This window comes from Nerophis lumbriciformis, linkage group LG29, assembly GCF_033978685.3.
Source record: "Nerophis lumbriciformis linkage group LG29, RoL_Nlum_v2.1, whole genome shotgun sequence".
In the NCBI taxonomy this organism is placed as follows: Eukaryota; Metazoa; Chordata; class Actinopteri; order Syngnathiformes; family Syngnathidae; genus Nerophis; species Nerophis lumbriciformis.
This window is the reverse complement of record NC_084576.2, coordinates 8,427,105-8,439,469: the sequence shown is the minus strand read 5'-3', so window position 1 is coordinate 8,439,469 and position 12,365 is coordinate 8,427,105. Positions and strand designations below refer to the sequence as shown.

At 36.5% G+C, this 12,365-nt stretch overlaps 1 protein-coding gene across 1 annotated transcript in view; it reads left to right on the top strand.

Annotated features, from left to right (window-relative positions):
* LOC133571910 (uncharacterized) overlaps positions 1-12,365 on the top strand; it is a 145,889-nt gene that overhangs the window by 96,054 nt on the left and 37,470 nt on the right. The window contains exons 34-36 of the mRNA XM_072911827.1: positions 1,740-1,940; positions 2,003-2,155; positions 2,232-2,410. Of these exons, the coding sequence (XP_072767928.1) occupies positions 1,740-1,940; positions 2,003-2,155; positions 2,232-2,410 (533 nt within the window). The remainder of the gene's footprint in view (positions 1-1,739; positions 1,941-2,002; positions 2,156-2,231; positions 2,411-12,365) is intronic.

The window sequence follows — 12,365 nt, the reverse complement described above, 5'->3', positions numbered from 1 at the left end:
TGTCTTTGCAGTCTATTCAATTGAATATAGGTTGAAAAGAATTTGCAAATCATTGTATTCTGTTTTTATTTACGATTTACTCAAAGTGCCAGCTTCACTGGTTTTGGGTTCGGTGGTAGTCTTCCGCCAGCAAGTAAGTACATTTTATTTATAAAGCGCTTTTCACAGATAAAATCACAAAGCGCTGTACAAAACATAGGTGAAGTAAAACAACAATTCAATTAAAACAACAGGGGCGACATCATAAAAATGATTAAAAAAAAGTGGATTAAAAATGATAGTTAAAAAGTGCATTAACTAAAAGCTTTACTAAAAAGAGAAGTCTTCAAATGTTTCTTAAAAGTGTCAACCCAGTCAAGATCACAGAAGGACTGGTGCAAAAGTTTTTCCAGAGTCTGGGAGCTATAGCTTGGAATGCCAGGTCTCCACGGGGTTTAAAATGAACTTTTGGGATCTTTAGAAGACCCTGGCCTAAAGACCTGAGCCTGCGCCTTTAAGAGTAGGGGCATAACAAGTCAGTGATGTACTGAGGGGCCCCACCATGCAACGCACGGAACGTCAGGACTAAAATCTTAAACTCTATGCGGAATTTGACTGGAAGCCAATGAAGACTGGATAAAATGGGGGTGATAAGGGTTGTTCTGGGTGCACGTGTCAAAAGTCTGGCAGCTGCATTTTGTACCGTCTGAAGTCTCTTTAGAGTTGACTTGTTGAAAAGAGTGAAGAGAGAATTGCAATAGTCAATACGAGATGAAATGAACGCGTGAATGACCATTTCAAAATCCAATTTTGACAGCAAATTTCTCATTTAAAAAAATATTTCTGAGGTGATAAAAACACAACCCCAAGGTTTCAGAGGGTGCTTTTAACAGATGCACCCAGAGCACCAAGGGAGTTCTTGATCAGGGGGATCTTTTATCGGGAGCAATTATCAGAGTTTCCATTTTGTTAGAACCAGTAGGCCGATATTATCGGACATCTCTAGTCATAAATGCTGATGAAACAGATTTTTTATGCATCTCTGTATCGATCTCATTGTGTAGGTGTACCTAATGTTGTGACTGGTGAATCTATAATGTTTATAAAGTTTATTTTTGACCAGGACTACAAAAATAGAAGTACATTTGGTTTTTAAGATTTGAAGTGAATTATATTCATATGGCGCTTTTTCTCTAGAGACTCAAAGCACTTTACATAGTGAAAGCCATACTCTACATTTGAGCTACACTTAAACCAGTGTGGTTGGCACTAGGAGCCATTGTGTCTTGCTCAAGGACACAATGGCAGTGTCTGGAATGGCGGAAAGTGCATGTTTTGCATGTGTTTTGGTTATTTTGTTGAATGTTTGGACGACAATGACAATAAAGCGTTATGTCTAAATCTTTCTTTCAGTGCCAACAATCTAAAAAAAATAGTTGGTTGCTGTTTTAAAATACTGTAAGGCTTTTAAAAGCACATTTTGCACTGAACAGGAAGTCAGTGTGGGGATGTTTTATTGTTGTGTTATGTTGATGATGTCTCATGCTGCTTGGCAGTAAAAAAATATATTTCAAACATGTCGACATAAAAGCACCCATTTATCTGAGAAATGACCCATTTGGGTCTTAAATGTTATGTCGGCGTTGACTTAAGCAGTCACAGGAAAAAGGCGTGGACTGGACTTGCTGAGCTAGTCAGCATAGAGGACTTGAACAAGGTGGACTGTAAATGAGAATTCAATGTCTTTGTCTTTTCAACAGGGTTATATGAATGCAATCTGATGAGCAGAGTTATGACTTTTGTACAAAATGGAAGAGCTAACATCAACCAAGCTCCAAATATTCGACTCGCGGGTCAAGTCAACGTGAAATGTTCAGAGGAAGCGACGCAGCCCATTCAGTGCTGTGTGCAGTCCAAATATGTCGTGCACTGGTTCCAGGACAACACGCAGTTAAGTTCCGGTGAGTGACAGCCAGAAATGCAACTTTTCATTTTCATATCGATTAATTTAAAACGTCCACAGACATCAGTACTGAAGGGGGAAGCTACTGCATCACGCACAGACAACGAATAACCGGCTGCAGCGCTTCCACGACACAATCGTTACGTTTTGTATGTCGAGTGGAAACACCAAGCGGCTTTGAGAAGACCCTAACCATGATCATTTTTACTGACGGTAAGTATTCCACCTGCTTATTATCATGCATCTTGGCGTTCATGGTCAGTTGTGAAAACACAACTTTCCTCTGGAGATGTTTTATGTAACAACAATGTGTACGGGAGCGGGCGACTCGGCGACTTGTCAACTGCAGCGTGCGATGCTGGCCAGGAGGGCAGCCGGACCGCACGATGCAGCAGCACGGGACTGTGGCGTCTTCAGGAAGACAACTGCATCGTAGCACAGATCAAGGACTTGCTCGTCATTTCCGAGGTAACAATTCCCGCTTATTATTCATCCATGACATCAAACCCCTTCATTGTCATTTTTCTTATAGTTCATACAATCAAGCTCAAATGTAAAGAATCATGATGATGATGATGATGATGATCACTCGGGGTGTCAAAAATGTTTTATTGTCGATTGCCATTCTTATTTGTAACAATATATACTAGATTAAAAACAATAAAACATTTATTAATATACATATACATTAGAGATGCGCGGTTTGCGGACACAACCGCGGAGTCCGCGGATTATCCGCGGATCGGGCGGATGAAATTTAAAAAAATAAGATTTTATCCGCTCGCGGGTCGGGTCGGGCGGATTAATTAGATATTTTTTTTTTTTTTTTTTTTTTTTTTTTTTTTGCGGGTGGCAGTTAAACCAATTGGGAAATATATATACATAGTTAAATGTTGTTACCCACATACGAAAAACGAGCAGGCACCTGCAGCATATGCCACAACAGAAGAAAAAAAAGAAAAGAGATGGACACTTTTACGGAGCGGAGGGACGCCTCGCCGGGGTCCGGGACCGAGGCTCCTTCCCCCGAGAGGGCCCCACCAGGAGCCGTAGCTGAGGCGATCCGCGAGAAGGGCCCGACGCACGTCCAGGGTCACTACCGCGCCCACCGCACCGACACCCCGCCTCGTCCGCTTTCGCCGCGGCCGGCGTCACGCGCAGCAGGTAAGCAGCTTACCTGCCCGCCACCCCCGTGGCCGGGGGCTCGTAACATGGGTCACTCCGCGCGCTCCGCCCGCGTAGCTTACCTGCTTGCTCGCAAAATGATTATTAGCATTCAGACAGGTTAAAATGTTGCTAAAACCATCACTTTTCTATCAGTCACAGTGACTTTTCAAAACAAAAATATTACAGCAAAAATCATATGGGTTGATTGACATGTTTATTCTGTAAGCTAACTTCAATAGTTTGAAATTATTTTGACAGTTAATGCCAGTTATCCTGTCAACCTTTCACAAGACTTCAATTTGTTAATTGAAAGTATAAATAGTATAAACACTTTTAACAGTATGTCGTGCTGTGAAATACAGCCGACAGGATGGCGCACCAAACACAAAGCAAGGCCATGCTGCAGGAGAACAAAGGACTTCTTTCATTTAAGGTTTGTGATAAACCATCAAACTCATTCGTTAAAAGGACTCTATAGTAATATAAAGCGAATTTTTCTGGACATTATCATGCAAGAAAAGTTTATTTTTGGGATCGCGATCACCGCGTAATGATTTTTAAAGGTTGCATTACATTATTAACTGTCCCATGTGATCAGCCAGTGCGATTGGAAGTCCATGCTCAATTATTGCCTCCGTAAATAAAACTTCGGCATTTATCACATCCAAAGAATCTGTTTGGGCGACGAAAAACGTTGAAAGTTTTCCACTTGTATCGCTAGCAACGGCATTAGACTTGTGTTTTTTTGTCCCAACGTGGTCTTTTACATCGCTAATTCCTCCGTGTCCGATCGAAAAATCTTGTCTGCACAAGGTGCAATTCGCGTAGTTTTCACCCTTTTTTTTTTTTTTTAATTAATATTAGATATATAACAACGGGCGGATGGCGGGCGGATGCAGTTCTGATCAAACGTTACATCGGGTGGATGGCGGATGGTTGACGACTTTCTGCCGCGGTTGCGGATGAAATAAATTGCCTATCCGCGCATCTCTAATATACATATATTCAATCTGTCTGTCCTGTCCAGCCATTCAGGCAAATCATATTGTTGATGTAGATCAGACCTAAGCATTCTGCGGCCCACGGGCCACATCCGGCCCTTTGTACGTCCCTGTCAGGCCTGCGTGAGCCCAATCATAAATTACAAAATAAACTTTAAAAAGTATCTATGTCGAGTGTGCAATACAACGGTGCTGCTTTTGTTTTGAAAAGCGTTATTTGTATTACTTCCGTGTGGACGTATGCGCGTGAGTGAATGTGAACAGCGGCAATCACAAACTACAAAATACATTTAAATCAAATCAAATCAAATCAACTTTATTTATAGAGCACATTTAAAATTTACCACAGGGGTAGCCAAAGTGCTGTACAATGAGCAGGTTAAAAGATAAAACGAGTACCGAGCAAACACAACACAACACAAACAGAACACGATAGAAAATAAATAATTAAAATAGAATTAATAAAAACATAAAAACATAACAACAGGATCACAGCAGGTGTATTATGGGGCGCCATTGCAGGATGGATATCACTCAGTGTTAAAAGCCATGGAATAAAAGTATGTTTTTAAGAGAGATTTAAAAACAGGAAGAGAGGAGGCTTGTCTAACACTCAGGGGTAGGTCGTTCCAGAGCTTGGGAGCAGCAACGGCGAAAGCTCTGTCACCTCTAAGCTTCAGCCTTGTGTCAGGGACCGTCAACAGCAGCTGATCGGCTGATCTTAAGGATCGGGTGGGGCAGTAAGGCTGAAGGAGGTCGGAGAGATAGGTTGGCGCGAGGTTGTTTAGACATTTAAAAACAAATAAAAGGAGTTTAAAATGTATTCGGTAACGCACAGGGAGCCAGTGAAGGGACGCTAAAATAGGGGTGATGTGCTCACGTCTGCGGGTCTGTGTTAGCAGACGAGCAGCAGAGTTCTGCTAACACGTTTTAAAAAAAACATCTATGTCGTGCGTGCAATACAACTGTGCTGCTTTTATTTTGAAAAGTGTTATTTATGGGCGTATGTCCGTGTGTAACCTGTGAGTAAAGGTGCACAGCGACAAGTGATGCCCCGTTATCCCCGAGACGCTAAAAAGAGAAAAGTTGCTGACGAATGGCGTGTTTTCAACAAGACATGGACTGCCAAGTATTTCTTTACAGAAATTAAAGGTAAAACCGTGTGCTTAATTTGTGGTACACAGGTTGCTGTGTTTAAAGAATATTTTGTAACGACCTGCTGAAGTTGATGTTGTGTTCTTTAGTTGCGGAAATGAGGAGTGAGGATAGACGTGCGTGTGGAAGGAACGAGATAAGTTGAGCTGTCTTAGTATAGGTTGCTCAATAAAAGTTTATAAAGAGTGTCAGACTTGGTGTGCACTTCTTCTGGACGCTACAATTGGTGTCAGAAGTCAAACTTTGCGCCCACTGCCGCTGCTTGTGTGCTCAGCCTGCTACGTCATCGGGAGGTACGTGCCACCATGTTTCCTGGCGACTTTGTCGAGATTGAACGGGAGGAGAAGGACATTGAGTGGGGACTTAAGGTGCCGGCAGCGACTGCAGATGTCTGTGTGAATCCCGGACGTGAGGAGCTCGCCGCAAAGAGAGAGAGAGAGGGTGGAAGGAGAGAGGCAGCGTCGACAGGTGCAGCGCGCGCTGCTTGGCATGGGGGAATTGCGCCCTCAATGAAGACTCTCAGGTTTGATGGCAAGGCGAACTGGGAGGCTTTTTATCCCACTTCTGACACCAATTGTAGCGTCCAGAAGAAGTGCACACCAAGTCTGACGCTCTTTTTAAACTTTTATTGAGCAACCTATACTAACACAGCTCAACTTATCTCGTTCTTCCCACACGCACGTCCATCCTCACTCCTCATTTCCGCAACGGCAACCCTTCCTCCTTCTTCGCCAATCACCTTACAGGCGTGCTACGTTCACAACAAAGAGGATGCAGGATAAAGTGACAGAAATTGAAATTTTTGCATTGTAATATACATCAGAAAGTGTTGTGTAAGAAAGTGTTAAAAATAAAACCATCCAAAGCCATCTGCTTTTGTATAAAGATAAGTTAGGTTAAAGGAAAATATTATTATTATTATTATTTATCTTACGGTACATCAAAAATAATTTGAGCAAAATTTAATTGAAATATTGTCGGTGTGGCCCTCCAGCAGGTCGGGTTGCTCATGCGGCCCCCGGTAAAAATTAATTGCCCACCCCTGATGTAGATGATCATACCTGCTGTACACATTTACTTTAGTGTTGGATACTTATCTTGTTGCCTTATTTGTATTTGACTTATTAAGTTAAAGTTAAAGTTCAAGTACCAAAGATTGTCACACACACACTAGGTGTGGCGAAATTATTCTCTGCATTTGACCCATCACCCTTAATCACCCCCTGGGAGGTGAGGGGAGCAGTGGGCAGCAGCGGTGGCCGCGCCCGGGAATCATTTTTGTTGATTTAACCCCCAATTCCAACCCTTGATGCTGAGTGCCAAGCAGGGAGGTAATGGGTACCATTTTTATAGTCTTTGGTATGACTCGGCTGGGTTTTGAACTCACAACCTACCGATCTCAGGGCGGACACTCTAACCACTAGGCCACTGAGTAGTATTAGATGATTGGGTCGAAATTTGGTGAACAAAACCAGTTATCCTTTAAGTAATATAGACATTTATCAGACCTGTTTGTTTATGTTATGGAGGAATTTAGTTAATCATAGAATTTACACCCAATGTTATTAAACATTTTTTTTTGCTTTTGAATCAATTCTGAATGGAATCGTCACCCCCAAGAATCGAATCGAATTGTGTGATGCCCAATAACCTTTATTGTGTACAAAACAGAAATGCATATTTTCTAGAAACTTACAGGACATGAAAAAACATTTCACACACTCCCTCACGTTGAAAAATATGAATCAAAACCAAAATGTTTAAAAAACAAACAAAAAATAACATTTATACTAACTTGAATACGTTGGCTTTTTTGGAACATGTTTTTGTTTTTTCATTGACCTCAGCAAGTTATACATGAAGTAAACATAATTCAAATCAATGACTTTAACACATCTTGAAAGAAAAAAGTACATTTAAAAAAATGGTTCATTGATTTTAAACATGACTTGATGATTGATGAAAGCATGTGAGCGCTGTCAGGATGAAGATGATTATGATCATTATCATTGTCATTAATCTATCATCATAGAAAGTATTAATACTACACGCTTTAATGTGAGTTTGATTCCTAGCCAGGGTTGCTTCAGGAAAGACATCCGATGGAAAACCAACCCTAAATCCTAAAATTATCCTCAGTTTCCTGAGTGTGGCTAAAAAATGTGGAAAACAATCAAGTCAAAGACTGAAGTTTATCATCTATTCTGGACAGTGTTGGGTTAGTTACTGAAAACCAGTAACTAGTTACAGTTACTAGTTACTTCATTTCAAAAGTATCTCAGTTACTAACTCAGGTACTTACACCAAAAAGTAATGCGTTACTGTGAAAAGTAACTATTTAGTTACTTCTTTTTTTCCTCTTTTTTTTTTAAAGCTCCCATTAATGCCCTTTTAGCCTTCATTTCAGTACTGTTATTGCACTGGAGAATAATACAATCTGTTGATCAACTGGACATGCATTTGTATCACTGAACTCTGCTAAGCAACGTGGGCTACATACAACACACAAAGACAAAGATATGTTACAAAGGCCAAATTGTTTCTGGCCAGAACAAATTGACGAAACTATTTTAAATAGCTGCAACATAACATACATGAGTAACAAACAGCATAATAACAGCATGGCTGTAAAGCAAGAAAGGCACACACTACATACACAAAGCCTAACCAGGCATTTTTTCCTCAAGGAATTCTGACACAAAATCATGTCTGAAGCCCAGAACACTCTACACATTTCCCCAGTTTTAGTTTAGAGATAAGGAAAGATTGGCCTGGCTCACTAGGATCCCTCTTTATGTTTGTGAACTTTATAGTCTATACATTTAGAGTGATGTTATAATCAAACACTCTAAAAGTCTAGAATGAAAGAGTATATAAGAAAATTGACAGCAACATTCCCTCTAAGGAGCGCGCCTGTGCAATTGCGCACTGCTCAAGCGTCCTCTGCGCACAGCAAATCTATGCCATGCACAAAATCAAATAGAAAAATAAGCGCATAACAATTTTCGACACGACACGGACACAACAGAGAAAACCGTTTTCGTCATCATTGTTCAAATATAATAATACGTCTGTCGAGACGCTTTGAGGACATGAATTCCATCCATCCCTTTACTGAGCAAAACTCTTTATTATCGGCCATAAACACATCACTGTTATATCAACAGCAGCCGCTCGCTCTTTCTCACGTGCGCCAACACATGCACATATGGCACTTAGCCAGTGATGCGTTTACTGCCACACAATAAGTCGGACAACTCCAACACCACACATAAAGTGTAATTCCAGGTCGTTACTCTATGATTTACCAATCAAATGTGTGCTTATTCTAGTGTCATTTATTAGGAATCTTAATTTATAAATATTAATCATTAAATTCTGTTAGTATATTAAATACATACTAATAAAAATATATTTTTTACAAACAGGAAGTTGCAGGAATGCACACATGATCCCCTGCTTACATCTCATTGTGCAACATGTGAATGTTTTAATGGGAACTAAATGCAATGTCTGAAAGGTGTACAAATTATTTCCAAAGCAGGACCTCCACCCAGACAAACAATACAAGTACACAGTTCATGAAAAACAATATTTGTTGTTATTGTCATTGTAAGTGGGCCTAAACACTTACATTAGAAATAGAAATGACTACTGTCATTTGATTATAATAATAAGAGAATGTTGTCTGTCTATCTGTGTTGGCCCTGCGATGGGTGGGGACTTGTCCAGGGTGTACCCAGCCTTCCGCCTGAATGCAGCTGAGATAGGCTCCAGCGACCCCAAAAGTGACAAGCGGTAGAAAGTGGATGGATGGATGGATATTGAACTTGTTATTTAGTCAGGTTTGGGACAGGTGTGCTGCTGGTGTAGCCACAGTGTGCACGTCTGATGTTGCTCACATGGGCTCCACTGAATGCTCAGGGAGTTTTTGCGTTTGCTCACACACATGAACAATTAGAGGGAACATTAATTGACAGAGTAATGATAATCATCTATTATGGATTATTAATAATGGTAATGATTCCCATCTATTCTGGATTATTAATAATGGTAATGATCATCATCTATTCTGGATTAATAATAATGGTAATGATCATCATCTATTATGGATTATTAATAATGGTAATGATCCTCATCTGTTATGGATTGTTAATAATGGTAATGATTCCCATCTATTATGGATTATTAATAATGGTAATGATTCCCATCTATTATGGATTGTTAATAATGGTAATGATCATCATCTATTATGGATTATTAATAATGGTAATGATAAAAATCGATTATGGATTATTAATAATGGCAATGATAATCATCTATTATGGATTATTAATAATGGTAATAATCATAATCTATTATGGATGGCAATGATCATCATCTATTATGGATTATTAATAATGGCAATGATCATCATCTATTATGGATTATTATAATGGTAATGATAATAATATATTATGGATTATTAATAATGGTAATGATCATCATCTATTATGGATTATTAATAATGGTAATGATCATCATCTATTATGGATGATTAGTAATGGCAATGATCATCATCTTTTATGGATGATTAATAATGGCAATGATCATCATGTATTCTGGATTATTAATAATGGTAATGATCATCATCTATCTGGATTTTTAATAATGGTAATGATCATTATCTATTATGGATTATTAATAATGGTTATGATCATTCTCTATTATGGATTGTTAATAATGGTAATGATAATCATCTATTATGGATTATTAATAATGGTAATGATTCTCATCTATTCTGGATTATTAATAATGGTAATGATCATCATCTATTCTGGATTATTAATAATGGTAATGATAATCATCTATTATGGATTATTACTAATGGTAATGATCATCATCTATTATGGATTGTTAATAATGGTAATGATAATCATCTATTATGGATTATAAATAATGGTAGTGATTCCCATCTATTATGGATTATTAATAATGGTAGTGATCATCATCTATTATGGATTATTAATAATGGCAATGATCATAATCTATTTAGGATTAATAATAATGGAAATGATAATCATCTATTATGGATTATTAATGATGGTAATAATCATCATCTATTATGGATGATTAATAATGGTAATGATCATCATCTATTATGGATTATTAATAATGGTAATGATCATCATGTATTATGAATGATTAGTAGTGGCAATGATCATCATCTATTATGGATGATAAATAATGGCAATGATCATCATCTATTCTGGATTATTAATAATGGTAATGATCATCATCTATTATGGATTATTAATAATGGTAATGATCATTCTCTATTATGGATTGTTAATAATGGTAATGATAATCATCTATTCTGGATTATTAATAATGGTAATGATTCCCATCTATTCTGGATTATTAATTATGGTAATTATCATCAACTATTCTTGATTATTAATAATGGTAATGATCATCATCTATTATGGATTATTAATAATGGTAATGATCATCATCTATTATGGATTATTAATAATGGCAATGATCATCATCTATTATGGTTTATAAATAATGGTAATGATAATGATCTATTATGGATTATTAATAATGGTAATGATCATCATCTATTATGGATTATTAATAATGGTAATGATCATCATCTATTATGGATGATTAGTAATGGCAATGATCATCATCTTTTATGGATGATTAATAATGGCAATGATCATCATGTATTCTGGATTATTAATAATGGTAATGATCATCATCTATCTGGATTTTTAATAATGGTAATGATCATTATCTATTATGGATTATTAATAATGGTTATGATCATTCTCTATTATGGATTGTTAATAATGGTAATGATAATCATCTATTATGGATTATTAATAATGGTAATGATTCTCATCTATTCTGGATTATTAATAATGGTAATGATCATCATCTATTCTGGATTATTAATAATGGTAATGATAATCATCTATTATGGATTATTACTAATGGTAATGATCATCATCTATTATGGATTGTTAATAATGGTAATGATAATCATCTATTATGGATTATAAATAATGGTAGTGATTCCCATCTATTATGGATTATTAATAATGGTAGTGATCATCATCTATTATGGATTATTAATAATGGCAATGATCATAATCTATTTAGGATTAATAATAATGGAAATGATAATCATCTATTATGGATTATTAATGATGGTAATAATCATCATCTATTATGGATGATTAATAATGGTAATGATCATCATCTATTATGGATTATTAATAATGGTAATGATCATCATGTATTATGAATGATTAGTAGTGGCAATGATCATCATCTATTATGGATGATAAATAATGGCAATGATCATCATCTATTCTGGATTATTAATAATGGTAATGATCATCATCTATTATGGATTATTAATAATGGTAATGATCATTCTCTATTATGGATTGTTAATAATGGTAATGATAATCATCTATTCTGGATTATTAATAATGGTAATGATTCCCATCTATTCTGGATTATTAATTATGGTAATTATCATCAACTATTCTTGATTATTAATAATGGTAATGATCATCATCTATTATGGATTATTAATAATGGTAATGATCATCATCTATTATGGATTATTAATAATGGCAATGATCATCATCTATTATGGTTTATAAATAATGGTAATGATAATGATCTATTATGGATTATTAATAATGGTAATGATCATTCTCTATTATGGACTGTTAACAGTGGTAATGAAAATCATCTGTTATAAATTATTAATAATGGTAATGATTCCCATCTATTCTGGATTATTAATAATGGTAATGATCATCATCTATTCTGGATTATTAATAATGGTAATGATCATCATCTATTATGGATTATTAATAATGGTAATGATCATCATCTATTATGGATTCTAAATAATGGTAATGATTCCCATCTATTATGGATTATTAATAAAGGTAATGATTCCCATCTATTATGTATTATTAAAAATGATAATGATCATCATCTATTATGGATTATTAATAATGGTAATGATAATAATCGATTATGGATTATTAATAATGGCAATAATCATCATCTATTATGTATTATTAATAATG